Source organism: Sinocyclocheilus rhinocerous, unplaced genomic scaffold (assembly GCF_001515625.1).
Source record: "Sinocyclocheilus rhinocerous isolate Xijiao unplaced genomic scaffold, SAMN03320098_v1.1 scaffold1183, whole genome shotgun sequence".
In the NCBI taxonomy this organism is placed as follows: domain Eukaryota; kingdom Metazoa; phylum Chordata; class Actinopteri; order Cypriniformes; family Cyprinidae; genus Sinocyclocheilus; species Sinocyclocheilus rhinocerous.
In genome coordinates this window covers 418,997-437,806 of record NW_015625028.1, presented here as the reverse complement: position 1 = coordinate 437,806, position 18,810 = coordinate 418,997, and the positions used below count along the sequence as shown (strand labels likewise).

Sequence of the window (18,810 nt, the reverse complement as noted above, 5' to 3'; positions counted from 1 at the left end):
TCTCTCTCTCTCTCTCGGGTTGGTTGTGAGGGCTCGTCTTTCACAAGAGGCGTTGCTCTTCAGCCGTGGCTCTTCTCTGCGAGCAAAAAATAAATTTCCGCTTCCTGCAGCGGTAAACAGCTAGCGCAACTTGAGAAACATTTCGCAGCGAGTTTGACGGTGAACGGCGGGTCCGACTGTCGCGATCAGCAGAACCGAGCCTCGGTCCTCGTGGACGGATGATTGTGCTGCAGTAGAGGATCGGCGCTCCGACAAAAGCCGTTTTATTCGGGTTTTCCTTCATTGTTTTCAAACATAAGGTTCCTCCAGCATGTCGGAGCGGGGAGGGCTCCCGAGGACTGGAGGCGTACCGTCTCCGCAGCCCTCCAAACCGGTGGCGATCACCTCCAATCGGCCGGTGCACATGAACCTGTACGCCACCTGGGAAGTGGACCGATCGTCGCCGAGCTGCGTGCCGAGGTAAGGCGCCTGAACGCCGGGTAGGGAAGCAGCGGTGCACCGCCGAATAATCCTCGAGGTTTCCTTGACATTTATCCACATAAAGGACAACACAATGAGTTAAAGCTGGAGGGAACACGATAGTGGAGACAGCTAGATGTAATTAAATAAATAAAATTAGCCTTGACAGATTTCAGCACGATATGTGTCGCGGTTTGCAGCGAAAGCGACATGAAGAATGATCGGTGGTTGAATCTGAACGCGGCAGTGCGGTAAAGACAACCAGAACAACTTCTGCTTAACAAAGAGAGCTGGGGTGAACTGTTCAGACATGCAGGACTTTATGTATTGTATTCCAGCCTGTCAGTGGTCTGGGATATGTGTCTGGAATGCTGGCACGGGAACTGCATACTTTGTGTAGCAACCTGCTGTAATGGATTAATGGATAGCGATTTAACGTTACCGATATTGCTTTTTTAATGACCTGAGTTGATACAGATATTATTATTATTATTAGTAGTAGTAGTAGTAACAATAATTACTAGAAAAAAATATTGTTGTTGTTATTATTAGCAGTAGTGTTATTTCCTCCAAATTATGCAATTATCGGTACACCCAATATTGACGAACTAAGAACCGATTTTTACCCGTAATTGGTAGTAATCCTAGTTAATCTTATTCATGCATTTTATTTCATCTTGGGAATGGTCTAAAATAAATCTTTTGAACGCTGAATTGTTGTGAATAAATTTGTGTAATACTAGTTTAGTATGTGAGGGTTTCATGCATATTCTAAATTTGGAATGGTATGGAATTGGTTTGGGATGCTGGCCGATGTAATTTTACAGTAGAGCTTCATGCTTTTTATTCCAATCTGCTGTTCTGAAAAACATTGAAGTATATTATAAATTGTAGTATCCCAATTATGTATTGGAGTATACCGATATTGTAATATATGACCTGTATTTGTGCAGAAATTATTATTACTACTACCAGTAGTTATAGTAACTACCAGTAGTTGCATTCCATGCTGGGAATAGTCAGAAATATATATTTGAAATGCTGAATTGTTGGGAATATATTGGTGTAATATATCCTAGAAATGCTGGTTTAGCACGTGTAAAAATCAAGGCATTGTATTCTAGATAGGGATTGGTATGGAATTGGTGATTGTAGAGTTTGATGTGTTGTATTCCAACCTGACGTTCTGGAAAATATTGGAGTAAAGGATAGCGATTGATTGATATTATATTTCATGACCCATATTGATACATATATTTATTTATTTATAATTTTTTTATTGTATTATTATTATTACTACTTCCCAAATTATGCCATTTATTGGTTGACCCAATGTTAGACAACTGAGAACCAGCATTGTTGGGATTGTTGAGAGTATATTGTTAGATTGCTGAATTGTTTGGAATATATTGGCATAATAGATCCTAATATGTACAGGGATTCATATGTTGTATTACTGGGAACAGTCTTGTATATATTGGCTTGGGATGCTGAAGAGCTTCATGCTTTGCATTCCAACCTGGTGGTCTGGAATATGTTGCAGTCGTGTGGTAGTAGATAGCTATGTCGGTTTAGAATGTGTGGAGATTCATGCATTCTGTTCTAAATTGGGAACGGTATGGAATTGGTTTGGGATGCTGCCATGGTAACTAGCGTTTCAGGCTTTGTATTCCAGCCTGACACCAGCGTTGCATTACCCTACATTTGTGATCAGGTGAACATGCATGTGTCAATGTTCAAAACAATCGTTCCTCTTGAAATCCAATACTCCCTGCTGCCTATTGTTTTCTCCTGGAGTTAATATCGGCTACGGATACAGACAACACAGACATGTGAAATGGCTGCCCATCGAAGCTAATTGGTTTGTTTGTATTAAATGTGTATTGATGGAGCAATTGGTATAGATCTGGGTTACACAGCATGTGCTTGTGTTTTGCATGGCATCACGCTGCTGGTATCGACAGGAAACTCTAAAAATAAAACAAAATATTGATTGACTTGTTGATGTTTCGTGTTTGGCCGGAGCTGATGGCTGTATTCAAAATGTAATACATTAGGGAAAGAGCAAAGCGCTCTCCTTACCTCTACTATCATCTTGCTCGGGACTGCTATTAAATATTAATGTGATCTTGTTTTATGTCTAAATCAGGTGGACAATAGCCCTGTAACTCACCCGGCTACTTAATTAGAGCTAAAGATGGCACAGTGGGCGGCACAGGGCACCCGTGCGGCGCGTGTCTGATTTCTGACCGTGTTGTGGGTTTGTGAGTGTAAATGTGTGCATCTCAGTGAAAAGATGGAATAACAGGCCGTAGGAATGGGAATTGACGAGCATTAACAGCACACACACCCATTCAAATTGGACATAATGAAACTAATGACTAAGATTTCAATGAATAAGTCAACAATCGCTCTGGGCTGCGTTTCCCAAAAGCGTCATAAACCTAAGTAGATCATGACAAACATTGGCACCAGTGGCCTCTATGATCTGTTCACTTTTGGCAAATGCAGTTCTGACTGATTTAGTCGTTAGACAGATTCAGTTCAATAATATGATTACACCAAAAACGATAACTACAACTATAAACTATGAGAATAGGAATGTCCACACCACAACTATAATAATAACAACACAGAAGAACAAGATCTTTGGAATCACTCTAAAAACTTTCAAAACATTGACAGCCAATAAGAATTCAGACGAGTTTAAAGAGCATGTACATTTAAAGAGGCAGACGACAAAACTGCATCGCTTATTTATTAGGATAAACAGAATGTCGTTGTCCGTTGGTGCAAACAGTATAGTTATCTTTATACTTATCGTTCTTGGTGTGAACGGGCCTTAAATTGTTTTCACAGATTAATCTAAAATAAAATAACATACTCACAAGCAGGGCTGCACGATTATGACAAAAATCATAATGGTCGATTATTCCCTTGAAATTGTAATTGCGATTATTAATTACGATTACCACAATTTACATTGAATGATGTTTATACCATTGTTTGATGCAACTGCATGCTGTATTTTTATATGAAAATAAACAAGCTGAAAACACTCTAACTGAAAAACTTTTAGTGCTTTTCTATGGTATTAAGCCGCAAATGTCAACTATACATCGGATTGGTTTCTTCTTTAAATTATAAAAAAGTAAAAATATGAATGGTATTATAATGTTATATTAAAACTAAAATTAAAATAATGGGAAAAACCCTTAAGATAACATGTAGAAAGAAAAAAAACACATCTTAAGCGTGCAGAATAACATAAGTGGACTTTGAACTATTAATTGCCGCTTTGAACGATTACGTAATTGTGGCATCCATAATTGTAATCACAATTAAATATTTGATTAATTGTGCAGCCCTACTCACAAGAGTAGGTCTTTTGCTCATTCTGACTGCACTGGTTGTGTTGTGTGTTTGTTAACGTAACGTTGGCGTAAGAATGCAGCTGTTCAAAAATAGTTCAAGTAACCAAACGTCACACAGATTTTCTACTCCGGTTTCTTTTGCAAATTAAACTTGATATGAATAAAAGCCCGTTCAAACGAAAGATGATAACTATATTAGCGTCCACACCAATGCACAATAACATTTTGTTTATTATAAGCACTCTACAGTTACGTCGTCTGCTGCTTTAAATGTTCGAACTCAGATGTCGGATGGATTCTGATTGGCTGTCATGGAGAGTCAGAAATCTCAGGTTTCATTAAAAATGTCTTCGAAGATTAACCAAAGCGTTGTTGGTTTGGAACCACATGATGGTGAGTAAATGATGACAGAATTGTCTTTTTTGGGTGCACTATCCCTTTAAGAACACTTCTCCATTCGCAGCCCTATGAGTGATTGTAGCATGTGTGCCGTCATTAGTATCTGCATGTCGACGCTTTTGTTGTCGCAGGTCTGTCATCTGTCTGATATTTGTTAAGATAAAATCCCTCCTTGCAAAAACCCCTCAGCGTCTTTTGGTAGCTGAATCACTGATCGGTGCCAAAGGCCAGCAGGAAAACAGACTGACACCTCATTCAACACAAACAACAACACGTTACAGTCCACCTCAGTATGCCATTATATTCACACTTCTGCCGCACACTTCCCCATAAAACCTTCAATAATGGGATGTAAGCAAGCATTCAGTAGCTTAGTCTTTGAAAATCACGTCGATTAACCACAAACATTGACGTCTTTGACACCAAAAATTCGCACATGTTTAGTAGCTGAATGTTGACTTGACACATCATTTCCGAATTCTGGACAGGAACGTGCAGGCATTTTTATTTCAGTCTGTTCCTCACACAAAGCTATCATATGGCTTTATTTGACCTTTAATATAGAGCACAAGCCGTATGCACCACTTTTTGGTTGTATCCTTATCTTTAGATAATAATCTTCTTTTTTGGAGTGAACTATTCTTTTAATTATGAATTATTTGCATTTGTTTGAGGCTGTGGCATATTTTCAGTATTACAGACGCCGTTTGTTTCCTGTTCATCTGTTTTCCTCTGCAGTCTGAGGGCTGACGATGTCACATCCTTTTGTTTGCGCTGCCGCTGATTTCTGGAGTCACGCTTTGTTCACCGGATTTGATTGCTGAGGACAGAAAGACAGCGAACGAAGCCGCCAGTCTGAGAGACGAGGACGGAGTGGAGATGCAGAGAGGTTTCACGCTGAAGATGTGAATTAGGGAGCGAGGGAGTGCGGGGAGGGATGATAGGTTGAGGGTGGAAAGGTAATCGCTGCTGCCGCAAGATTCTGAGACAGAGAAACAAAACTGTGTGGCACCCAATCAATACCGGCCGGCCGCCACTCGAAAAACTATCTAGTGTGAGATCCGTCTGAAATTGAATTCACCTTGATATCTTCAAGGGCGCACAATAAAATGGATGCTATGGCTGAATTCGGCACCGACTGCCACAGAAGATTGCCGTTTCTAGTCTAAATGAAATAACTTTTTTTCGTTTTCCCTGGTGTTATTGGGAACAATTCATCTGTGCAAATGATCCCAAACTACTTTCATTCTTTACTCCAATCTGCTATTGAATGCCCACTTCTCATGATCTGCTTGATTCTCTAACGATAAAATTAGGCCTCACTTACATTTTTGTTGTTTTTGTTGGTGAACAACCAGTTTCACACCAACATTTAGACTAATAAATTATATTATTTAATGATAGAATAATTTATTATTATTATTTTTAATAGACTGTTCATTACAAGGATATAATATTTATTTTGTATTTATTATTTTTATTATTTTGCTTTTCATCATGCCATACAACATCCCATAAATGTTTTATTATTATTTATATACTATTATAGTATTAATAGTATACATTTATATAGTATTATTTTGAAGGAGCTTTTATTTGTATATTTTCAGTTTTCATATTAATTTTCGTTTAAGTTTTATAATTTTGTTATGTATTTTTTTTATTAGTGTTTTTTTATTATTGTTGTTGTTTTATTGTTGTTATTTCTATTTAGATTTAATTTATTTTTATTTCAGTTCTTCAGCTAAAATGTATTTTTATTTCTGTTAGTTTCCCAAGGTACCATTTCTAATTTTCATTTTTTAAAAGTTCGTTTAGTTTAAGTTTTTCATTGATATTTTAAAACTTTTAAACATATTATTACACACATATATATATATTTATATATATATATATATATAAATATAAATGTTTTATTTTTATTTCAATTAACAAAAATATTTTGAATAAAACTCAACTGTTTATCTCTAGGGGAGTTGGAAAATGAGCCTATTTTCAAAAATAGTGGAGTGTTCCTTTAATCTTAACAATAACAACACTGAGGCATTTTTTTTTTCAGTAAGGCATGTGTGAACTAGTGCTAAATATTATAGCACTCACGTTAGAGGACTTGCCTTTGCAAGATCTGCTTCACTGGAAGTATTAGGGACATTTCGACAGCTGCATTATGGGTAGTATGCGCTCGGCTGACGTGAACGGAGATGTGAGATGCCTGACATTCTTCTCCATCCTCTAGCATGCGTTCAGGAGCTGAGGGAGATTCTCGTTACTCACACGGTTTCGGGTGTGTTGTCTCTGCCTCTGCCTGTCAGTTATTGGCCCTGCGGTCCCATCGACTCTGATTAAGATGGACTTTCCCATTTTCTTTCTTTTCCTCGCTCCACTCTTTCTCAGCATCAGCTACATAGTTACAGTCTTCAAAATAAAGACTCAGTAGAAAGTTTTATAAATTGCCAATTTGATGTGTATGCATAATGAACAATAAATAAACATTAATTATTGCCTTTATATCGACTGTCAGCCAGCCTGATCTCTAGAAATCAGTGTCCACATTGAAAATTCTATATTGTTTAACTACTAGTTGTGACTTTATATTAAAAATAAAAGTTAAAGGTAGTCAAAAGCTACCACTATACCCCTGACTAGCTTTACTGATTTAACTGTCAAAGATGCCTCCGTTCTTGTTTTTTACCATCATTTGTTATATCACTTTTGTTACCCGTGTGCTTTTGTAGTACTTCAGTGTTTTGTAAGAGAATGTAATGATGAATCAATGTAGTGAAAACGTATTTCTTGCCATCAACTACAAAGCAGCAAATGGATGCGTTTAACCATAATGAGTATTAGCATAAAAACATGTCATTCAGTGTCTGATGATGTGAGCAGCTTTGAGCAGAATCTTGCAGTTGTCGTCTTTTATTTGCGGTAATTTCGACGAGACGTGAACGCAGCTTCAAAAAGTCTCTCAAATGGCATCCGGCAAATTTTTTTGGAATGCAAAGTTAACTCTAAACTTTTAAAATATGTGCTTACTCTGGCTTATTTTGAGTATTTTTGAGGGGAAATCTCAGGATGACTATATGAATTCCTTTTTATTTCTTCCAAATTCCATTTTAGCCATTTTAGAATTTAGTATTTTACCTAAATTCCATTTAAGAACTTTTTTTTTAATGCACATTCCATTTTGGAAATTTATTTTTATGCCAGTTCCAATCTATTACAACCCCCCTCCCCCCCATTCTTAGTTTTCAGTTTCAAATGTTCTAGATTAGATTCGATTAGATAGTTAATTTAATTTTAATCATCAAAAAGCATGTCTAATCAATTTAATTCATCAAACTTTTAACAGTTTAATCGTTTTTTGAAATGTAAATGAATGAAAATATAACAATTCCTTTACAACATAACATTGCATTTTAATAAGTTTAGTTTTTTTAAATTAAGAATCGTAATATATTTCTGTCAACATTTCAAGTTAAGCTTAACTTTTATTGCATTGGGCTCTATTTGATGTGGTTGTAATGCATTTTTTCACATTCAATTCAATGCATTTTATCTAAGAATGGTTTTACCCTGAAATATGCTCTGATCATGTTTCACGAGTGACGCTCATCGTACGGGAAGTAGACGAGCAGCTATTGACACACGACAGGTGCACACATGATGCATTGTGTGTCTGTCTTTGATCCCTAATTTTACCTGCACTTCAGCTACATTTTCATGCATCACCTTTGTTCCTGTCATTGTTGTGCGGCTGTATGTTTATGTCATCAGTATTACTGTTATGAAACCTTATACTCTCATAAGGAGAACGCAGAACCAAAACAAAGCTGCTTTATTTTGTCGTCCGCCGTGCACGTTAACTGACGCGGTGAGATACTGACACCGTTGTGATGATAATAGTTGCATGCATTTTCTGCAATCTATGAAAATATCTAGTGTTGAAAATGAAACTCGTTGCTGTACTGAATCACCAGCAGCATGATGAGGCTCTGACGTGATTCCTGCGATTGTATTTCTGTAATGAATCACACACATGCTGGTGTGATATCAGGCCGGAGACACACTGACCCACTGACACAGCATGTCACCAGTCATTCACAGCTCCAGCACATGACTGATGATATTACACACTCAAGGACGGGATGGATGACACTCTCATTCAGCTCCCTCTCTCTGATTTGTGAAATGTTTCAACCTGTGCTTTATACAGTAAGTCTGGTCTTACAGGCTTGTTCATCAATCTGAGCACATGGTAGAAAATCTAAAGATTGTCTAATAGGACTTTGTTGGAATTAGAATTATAACCAGAATCACCAGTGTCATTTTTAGTATTATTTATGTATTATTATATGGGTTAGCATTTATTTTTATATTTTCAGTTTTCATTTAAAATTTAGTTTGATTTGGTAATTTTGTTATGTGCTTTTTTAATTTTAGTTTTAGTAAATTAGTACTTTAAAATCAAACTTATTTTATTTCAGTTAGTTGCAAAGGCAACACGTTTAAGTTAAAGTTTTCAATATAATATTTACTCAATATAATATTTAAATCATATTTATTTAATATTTTATTTTTATTAATGAAAAGGGTTTTAATAGTTTTAGTTATGGATAACAAAACTGGATCTAAAATGACAAAAATTTTCAAAAGATATTTATTTTATAAGTCTGTATGAAAATCACAATTATCTTTTTAATATTAAAACAAGCTAATGAAACTCAAGATTCCATACGGACAAATAATTATAAAAAAAAGTTTTATAATTCAAAAGATATGTATCTTTCATAAGAAAATAAAGTTTAGTAGTACATGATCTTGACTAATAATAATAATAAAAATAAATATTATATTAGAATTTTCCAAATTCTCATTAATGTGCTAAACTCTAATTCCCATCTAAACAGTACATCTTTTTTAAATAATAAACAAATTAAATTAAAATTCCAAACAAACAAAATAATTTATGTATTTTTACATTGTCAAAAGTTAGTTCAATTCTAATAATATTACCAAGGGGCAACATGTATATTGAAAATAGCAGAGGACCTTGGACAGATCCTTGTGGCACTCCATACTTTACTGGTGATCATTGAGATGACTCCCCGTTTAAATAAACAAAGTGGTAACGATCGGACAGGTAGGATCTAAACCATCTTAAAGCTTGCCCTTAGTTAGTGAAAAATCATTCGCATTACAAATAAGCAAAAAATATTTGTCATGATAATCATTTAAGAATTTCCCATTGCAGTAATGTGCGAGAATCACATTCCTGTCTAGACAATAGATTTTATTTAATATTAAAACAAGCAAATTAAACTCAGATTCCAAATGGCCAATAATAATTCTTATTGCATTTCCTGTCATACAGTTCCCTCTGGAATTTGTGAGTCACAGGAAATGGCTTGAGATTATGACATCCTCCTTTTTAAGATGTGGGCATCTTTCAGCTCCGGCGATGATGTCATCACTCAGATCACCTGTCAGCGATGATGTCGTCTCTCAGATTAGAATACGACAGAATATCAAAGTCGTGTGAGTGTGTGTGTGTGTGTGTGTGTGTGTGTGTTTGAGTCAGTCGGTCACATTCACACCCTTTTCTCTCAGGCGTCTCTGCTGCTGTTGCAGTTGAGCAGGTCTGTGTGTGTTTGTGATTATTTCTGCTGCGCAGCAGAGCCGCATTCATCACCGCAGGACATCGCAAGAGCAGAGTCTCTCTCTCTCTGTGTGCTTTATTGGCCTGACAAAGAGTTGTGTGTTCATATCGGCAAAGCATTTGCAGCTCAACGCCACACCAAGACTTTGTGCACATAAATTAAAGAATTGTCCGGTATCAAATATAATATGGAAGATCAGTAACAGTAATGCACATTCCCTCTCTACATGTTCCTCACTGCGTCTCCATCTCTTCTCTAAACGAGATTAACGGTCTTTACATCATTAGCAGCTAATCGTTTTAATGAGAGGCCAGTGTGCCTGTGTGTGTGTGTGTGTGTGTGTGTGTCACAGCTGGTGTCAGTTTATCTCTTTAAAGTGATCAGTGTTTAACTTGTTGCGTAACGGATGGACAAAATTATGTCTGCATCCGAATTCACATGCCTTTATTATACACTCGCTGATGATTTTAGCCTCAAGGACCATTTACAAGTTATGAAATATGTCCAGTAATGTCCAAGAAGTGTGAAAAAAATCAAGTTTCATTTTATTTTATTAATTTGATCAAAAGTAGATTTATTTGCCATTTAAGTGGAAAAACAGTTTTTGCAACCGTGTTATTTTAGTATGATTTATACACTTACTATTATAGTATTTATTAATATTTTGAATTAGCTGTTATTTTTATATTTTCAGTTTATTATTTTCGTATATTTTCAGCTTAATATTTTAGTGTCGTTTAATAATCACTTTAGTGTATGTAGTTTAGTATATATATATATATTTTAATAATTTAATAATTTATATATTATTTAATATTTCTGTTTAGCTTTCATTTATTTTTATTTCAGTTTTAGTGATTTTAGTAAGTCAGCTTAAACTTATTTATTTCACTTTTTTGCCAAGGCAACATTTCAAATTTTTGTTAAAAATGTTCATCTAATATTTATATAGTATTCTCAGCTTTATTTCAATTACCGTAAACAATTCATAATAGTTTTAGTTATCAATAACAACAGTTTTGCAAAGAATATAAAACATCAAGCTAATTTGATTTCTTTTTAAATAAAATAAATAAAAAAATACAATTAAATATTATAAAAATGAACAATAATAATTAATTAATAATTATACAAATTAATTTTTATCATCAAATCCTTTGTAGACTGTGTCTGTCCTCAGCTGCCAGTGTGTGGATTGAGTCAGTTTTAATGTGGAGCTCAGAAAGTGAGCGCTGAGCGAGTCTTTGATGGATATCACAGGTTGTTTTGAGTGTGCGGGACGTCCTGCTGCGTGTGGGAGTTCCATGACGTACGTTTGGTCTCTTATCTGTCCTGAACACACCCCTCAGAAAGGGCAGAGTCACAGGCGCTCAGGTCTTCAGTGCTTATACCACAAACAAAACCAAAAAAAAAACTGTTTACAACCAGAAGCGAAACTTACAAACATGAAATGTTTATTAATGGTAAAGGGTGAATCAAACAATGAAGTGATCTTCAATTAAATGTTTCCCATTTTTTATATTTTTATTTTTGTTTATTGTTTTTTTTTATGTGTACATTTTTCATAGGAAAACAAAACCTAGTTAAAGGGTTAGTTCACCCAAAAATGAAAATTAGCTTGTGTTTTACTTACCCTCGAAGCATCCTAGGTGTATAGGGTTCTTCTTTCAGACGAATCCAGTCGGAGTTATATAAAAAATTGTCTTTGATCTTTCAAGCTGTTTAATGCCACTCAGCGGGTGTTGCAGTTGAACAGTCCACAAGTCGTCAAATAAAGCTAGTGCATTCATAATAAAACATGCCGGGAGGAGAGGAAGCAAAGTTTCCTTACTTTAGCAAAGGAAAACCAGTCTCCTCTTGGTTTATATCGAAATCCTCCGACATTCTTCTTTGCAAATCTTCGGTTTGTACTTCTAATTTATGAGCGCCGTTTTGTTTTGTTGTCTCTCCGCATTCGTCACTAATCACGTAACGCTGCGTGTCTTACGTCATTCGCCGGAACTGTTTCAGTGTATGACAGTCAGCGGAAGTGAGAGAAAAGTGTTTATTACGTTTGAAATATGGATATTTTTCTTACAAAAACTCATGGATTCGCTACAAGGGGCCTTTATTGATCCCCCGGAGCCGTCTCCAGCACGTTTTATTATGAATGCGCGAGCTTTATTTGACGACTTGTGGACTGTTCAACTGCAACACCCGCTGAGTGCCATTAAACAGCTTGAAAGATCAAAGACTATTTTTAATATAACTCTGACTGGATTCGTCTGAAAGAAGAAAGTCATATACACCTAGGATGCTTCGAGGGTAAGTAAAACACAAGCTAATTTTCATTTTTGAGTGAACTAACCCTTTAAAGTCCCCTAATATGTCATCTTATTCAAATCTTCTGAAATGAATATCTTGACCTTTAAGCTCTTTTACCCATTACTGTAATTTGCTGCAAATCTCATTCCTGTCTAGACAATAGCTTTGTGTTTTACTGAAACAAAAATAAACTAATTGGTAACCGTTTTTATGTAAGTATGTATTTTTGAAGGAGTTGCACAAATGAGTGTTTTATGATGTCTATATGCTTAATTGTTAAATATAATGTCATTTTTATTTATTTGTATTTATTTATATATTTTTATTAGGGGTGTGCCGATCCGATACTCAGGATCGGTATCGCTCCGATACTGCCACTTTCTGCTGGATCGGGGTATCGGTCAGACGAGGCTGATCCAAATCCGTTATAGTGCGTATACTATTCTGTTATTGTTAAGCCCCACGAAAGGCACAAAAACATTATAAAGCACAATAAAGTTTCCGTGCACTATATTTCAAGTGTTCTGAGACCGTTCCATAGTTTAATGTGAGATACAGATGAATATTTAAGCAGTTAAATTCAAGTTCTCGTAAACTCTTCTCTCCGCTGCGGCTGTCAGTCATCCTCCATTCAACATTCAGACTGCGCGTTGCGTTCGGTTACGACAGTCAAGACGACGAAACTCTCACTAGGACGATACAAAGTTCCCATTATTATACTTGATCTGTAGATAAACATCAGCGGTTTTGCATAAAAGGACTTTATCTTGCTGGATCTTATAGCTAATTCTAAATCATGTAACTTTCTCCCGGGTGTCTGTTAGAGATCACTACACTGGCGTACAGAGCACTATGAATTGTTCTTCACGCACACAGTAACTGTGTGTGTGAGAGAGAGAGTGTGTGTGTGTGTGATCTGAATGTTGCCCAGGGGTTGTTAGCATGTCTGTGGAGATGAGTTGGACTTGTGAGCGGATCACCGTCGAGGACGTGAAGGAAAAGACTCGTCCTTCCCGCGAGCGCTGCTGAAGACGGGACGAGGGTTATTACGGAGGAAGAGAGAGCTTTGTCCAAACGGGTGAAGGCTGTGGCTCTATTGTACCACGTCCATTAGGAACCCGAGGAGCTTGTGTGTGTTTGTGTTTGTGTTTGACCACTTTCTTTCTTCTTTCATTTTAGCCTGTTATGTGTGTGTGTGTGTGTGTGTGTGTGTGTGCGTGTGCACAGTGTCCCCATTCCTCTGGCTCTTTACGTTGATTTGTTTTTGCACGTATGACTGCATATTTTGTTCGTGTCACTGAACAAACTGCTTTTATCACATCAGCGCGTTGGTGTATACATTCAGCTTCAGCATATCACGTATGTATTCATGTTTTTAATTGCCTTTTATTATGTATTTTCAATTTTAATTTTAGTAATTATTTGTTCTTTTGCCATTTTTATTACTTTGGTTTTCTAAATTTCTGTATAATTTGTTTAGTAATTTTAGTACTTAAACATATTTCAGTTAATTGCCAAGGCAACATTTTCTAATTTCTGTTAAGTTTTTTCAGTTAAGTTTGATGTATTTCTCAATAGCTTTTACTGGTTTATTTTAGTTTCAGCATACTATGTTTTTGCTTTTATTTTATTTTAATGTGATTTTTTTACATTTTTTAAGATTTCAATATAGCTTTATTTTTGTTTTTATTTTAGTAATTGCAACTTTTTTTCAGTTTTAAAATTTCCAAGGTTTTTTAAGTTTAGGTTTTTCCTTTAATATTTATATTTTATTTTTATTTCAGATTTATTTCAGTTACTGAAAAAGATTTTTAGTACATCGTTAATAGTAAAAAAATTTTGTACATGTCACTGAACAAACAATATTTAACACATTCAGTGTGTGTGTGTGTCCAGTTTCAACATATATCACAGAAAACCACATTAAAACCAAGAGGAAAGAATGAAAATAAATGAAGTTTGTTGCAAAAACCATAAAATACTTTTCCAAAAAGTACTGTTAATTGAGTGTATTTTCCTGTGATTGCATCAGTGTAGATCACGGGATGCGCATAAGCGCTTTGTGCCGCTCTGTATTGGAGCCTTTCTTGTTATAATACTTTTGTTTATGTTGTTAAAGCTTTATATTTATATTTATTTAATGTTCTAGCCAAGGTCCAAACTAACAAACAGAAAAGGCTGGATAAAACTAAGCAAACTTTAACTTTAGTGCATCAGGCATTAACCTAACAAACCTAATGAAGTGAAGTTCAGTGGCAGGACGATGCAGGAGCTGCTAATGGGGCCAAAGATGTGACTAACCCCATTTGAAGAGTGTGTGAGTGTTCAAGTGAGCAGGAATGGACAGAAAACCACATTAAAACCAAGAGGAAAGAATGAAAATAAATGAAGTTTGTTGCAAAAACCATAAAATACTTTTCCAAAAAGTACTGTTAATTGAGTGTATTTTCCTGTGATTGCATCAGTGTAGATCACCTGTGTGTGTGTGTGTGTGTGTGTGAGTGTGTGTGAGTGTGTGTGTGTGTGTGTGTGTGTGTGTAAGGTGTGGATCATCTTGGCATCTGCACATGATTTAAACTCTGTCAGCTTTGGCAAAAACAGGAGCAGGTGTCGTCATGGAGACTGCCTGAGATCTCTTATCTTCTGTCAACCTGTTCACATTTACCACGCTTCTTATTTCACCGAGTAACACGTTTCTTTTACTGTGGACAAACCCAGTATGTTGTAACTGATTATGTGAATGTGTTATGTTGGCTGTTATTATATTCTGTCTGTTTGTCCATTCATACCCTAGCAACCGCCTAACAACCACCCAGAAACCACCTAGCAATGCCCTAGCAACCACCCAAAGCACCTTAGCAACATAACTAGCAGGGCCTTCATTTAACTTTTCGAACTGTGTCTGCTTAAATTTCCAAAGAAGGCATCGTTAAGGCGATATATTGAGATTTTATTTTGACTTTTCTATTTTAGAAATGCACAAATTGTAATTTTGTCATTTCCATGTTTACAGTTCAGCGCGCTCTGGTTTTCTCTGCGATGTGGATCCGGTGCTGGTCTGCTTTGCAGACGCCGTGAGCTCCTCCTGATGGCTGCAGTATGTCTGTCTGTTTTGTTTAGGTTATTTGAGGTTTGATTTGTGTAGTCGTCAATTATGGGTTAATGAACAGATTATCTTGTCGTCATGGCAACGTAGCAGCGGTGAAATTGCATTTAATGCACAGATGGCGGGTGTTATCCTCCGGGCCGGTGGGCACACACATTTACACACACTCCATAAACCATACTCCTCGTGCTGGCGATCAATGCAACTTGCACATTTTATTTGTTTTACAATTGTGAGGGTTTGTACCGATGTTTATGTTGTTCTTTTATAGTGTTGATGTTATGAAATGTGTCAGAAGAACGCAATTCACAGCTGAATGCAAGTATGATACATTTTGAATGGTAATATTAAAGTGGTAAAGCAGCGCACCGTTCATTACAAGAGGAGACATAGTTGTGGTATGTAGCTGCATGTGTGTGTGTGTGTGTGTGTGTGTTTCTGTGGCTGAGTAAAGTATGCGGTTGTGAAACAGTGCGAGCAGAGACACGGGGGAGTCATACAGAGCAGAATGTTGTTGCTCAGCACTCTTCAGTCATGTAGATGAGCATCAGCTTGATCTCAGATGTTTCTCCTGCAGTTTCGTAAATAAAAATAGACCCAAATCTGTCAGTAATTGACATCCATTAAGAGTATCGAGCTACAAAATGCACGTGGAGCAGCTCAGATGATTTGAGGAGAAGTGTTTGAGTTCATATCGAGCTCTTCTGATTGCAGACTTTGGTGTTTGAGTAAATATGAGCCCACTGTGTTTTCTTCTGAAGCTCTTGAGAAGAGACATTTGAGATTACTGCTGTATTTGAACATCTAAGGAACAGGAGACTTCAGCAAACTCTCCATTTGCTATTTATATGTTATATTCAAAACATTAGATGGAAATGAGATCTCATTAGTGATTTTTCTTTGCTATGAACACACACACACGACACGTCAGGAGAAAGAGTTGGAGGAGTTTGGTATGAGTTGCAGCCCTTCAGAAAAGTGTCATTGCGTGGGTGTGTGCATGTGTGTGTGTGTGTGTGTGTGCGTGCGTGCGTGTGTGTGCATGTGTGTGTGTGTGTGTGTGAGAGAGAGATGGTTTTGCAGAATCTGGATCATGGCCAGCAGTTTTATTGGGTAGGACAGAGAATGAGCTTGTGTCTGAAAAACACAATGAGGAGAGACGCAGGACATCAGGAGGATCAGAAAATGAAGCTCTTTGTTTGGTTAGTCTGCTTACTAAATGTGAAGCGTTTAATCTCTGCTGCACCAAACACTCCTGCTATCTTCGTTTGGTAGTCAATAAAGAAGTCCTCAGCTTTGCTCGATGGTTGCTAGGGTGTTTTGGTGGGTGCTAGAATGTTTGGGGTGGATTCTGGGGTGTTTCTAAGTGGTTGCTATTAGAGGTGTGCGATATTTATTTTTTATGATAATGTAGTAATTGTTGACAGAGTATCACTCACTTTGCAAAAAACAAACAAAACAGTTCTTCAGAGTCTAAAAGGTTCACTGCATGATTAAGCCTATTAAAATAAGTTATGAAAGCAAAAAATATCCAAGCAAAGAGTGCCATTTTCCCCGAATATCAACGTGTGAGTGCGATTGCAAATGTGAGATTAATTTTATACAACAGTTCAACCAACAAGAAGTGAGTGAGTTACTTTTTAGACTCAATTGTCTTTTTTTTTTTCTATTTTGACAACGAAAATAATTCCAAACAAAGCCGGAGCGTAACATTTGTGCGTCTCAGAGCAACACTGCAGTGTTTTGTTCCTGAATGAATCTGTTTTTGAATGAATCATTTGAGTCAGTGATTCAATGATTCATAAAGACGTTTCTAAACGAATCAGCCGTTCTGACGGAATCGTTTGAGTGAATGATTCAATGAATCACTCAGTAACACAGGGACTTGCCGCCACCTACTGGCGGATTTAATGTCATGTTTATTTATTCATGACAGGATTTTTTTCAGTTTGTTGAGGTTTTTACAGACTCAAAGACTCACAAATAACATACTTCTGCAACATTACATGACCAAAACGCTCATTAGATCGCAATCGGAGGTTATTACAAACACTCGATGGTGGGTTAAAGTGAGTTTTGAGTAAAAGCATAGTATAAACATTATAAATGGTCTCATGTGACATGATGTTACAGTGTGAATGAATGGTCACAGATGCGTTTCCTTGATGCCTCACCAGATCACTGATTTAGGCACATAAAGCATGCTGTATGCTTATTGGCTCACTGACTTTGATGAGATTAACCCCTTAGGTATTCGAAATTTGGTACCGAACGACAAGACATTTTTCGATACTCGATGGTATCGAGGAAATTCGGTCTGTGCCTAAAAAGTATCGAACTCGATACCGAACCCTACTCTGCAGAATATTGTTTCATTATGATTCTCGGAAAAAAACACAAAAAATATCAAGATATCATTTTTTTGTCAATATCCCACACACCTAGTGGCTCAAGTGTATTGGACGGTTGCATCCGGGCCCCAGTGAAAAACATCCTGCACCCTCAAGTCTCTGTGATATTCTGGTCTCTAGATTTGCACCTTTCCTTCAGTCTAAATCTGTGGGGTTGGTTTGGAAATCATAATCCTGATGGTTTTGGAAAGTAATGGCACGCCTCAAATGAAGAGAGATGAGTTTCATGCCCAGGTTTGCTTGACTTAACCACTAAAACACACACACACACACTCACACACACACACACACAGAGAAAGAAATTAAAGCTCTAAGAAATGATCTGCATCAACAACAGCATATTGATTTTCATGCGCAAAGAACGTAAACAAACTGAGTCGATCTCTCTCTCTCTCTCTCTCTCTCTCACACACTGTTCTCCACAGGGGTCGAGTGAAGGCCTATTGTCGCCACAGCATGATGACTGAATTGCAGAATAATTTGATTGTTCCCGTGGGGCTCAAACACACACACACACACACACACACAGTGATTCTGGTCCAATCAGCTGAGCTCTGGCCATCACCTTCTCCCGAACCCATCGCAGGCACTTCAATCTCGGTCATTTAGACACGCTTGAACCGCTGATCTCAGACCTGTCCTGAGCGTTAGATGATGGTGACGATGACATAATTAACTCTCCTCATGTCGTCTCGAACCCGTCTGACTCTTTCTTCAGCCGGACTCATCACGAGCGATTCTGCCTGTTGTTGTGTTGGATGAATTGGATGTTGAGATGTTTGTGCCGATCATCAGATGCTGTAGGAAACTCTCTGATCAGCCCGTCAGCACATGATGTGGCACAGAGAGACGGCACGAGCCGACAGGAAAAGGAAGTGGCAAAATGAATGACAGATTCATTAGGTACTTAATCTTCCGTGACATCACATCCTGTTCACTGCCTGATGAAATCGACTGATGTTGAAATTTTGCTGTTGACACGATTCAATTGGGATTGAAGGCCTGTATAATGCTAGTGCAGGTTTTTGCAAAATATAAATTTTTGTAATTTATATAATATATGAAATATACATTATATTCAAATATTTTATATATATATA

The 18,810-nt window shown here is 36.9% G+C and overlaps 1 protein-coding gene across 1 annotated transcript in view; it reads left to right on the top strand.

Annotated features, from left to right (window-relative positions):
- The first annotated feature begins 23 nt into the window (after window positions 1-23).
- The window catches only part of pacs1 (phosphofurin acidic cluster sorting protein 1), a 50,222-nt gene continuing 31,435 nt past the window's right edge, over window positions 24-18,810 (top strand). The window contains exon 1 of the mRNA XM_016562714.1: window positions 24-459. Coding sequence (XP_016418200.1) covers window positions 311-459 — 149 coding nt within the window. The 5' untranslated portion in view covers window positions 24-310. The remainder of the gene's footprint in view (window positions 460-18,810) is intronic.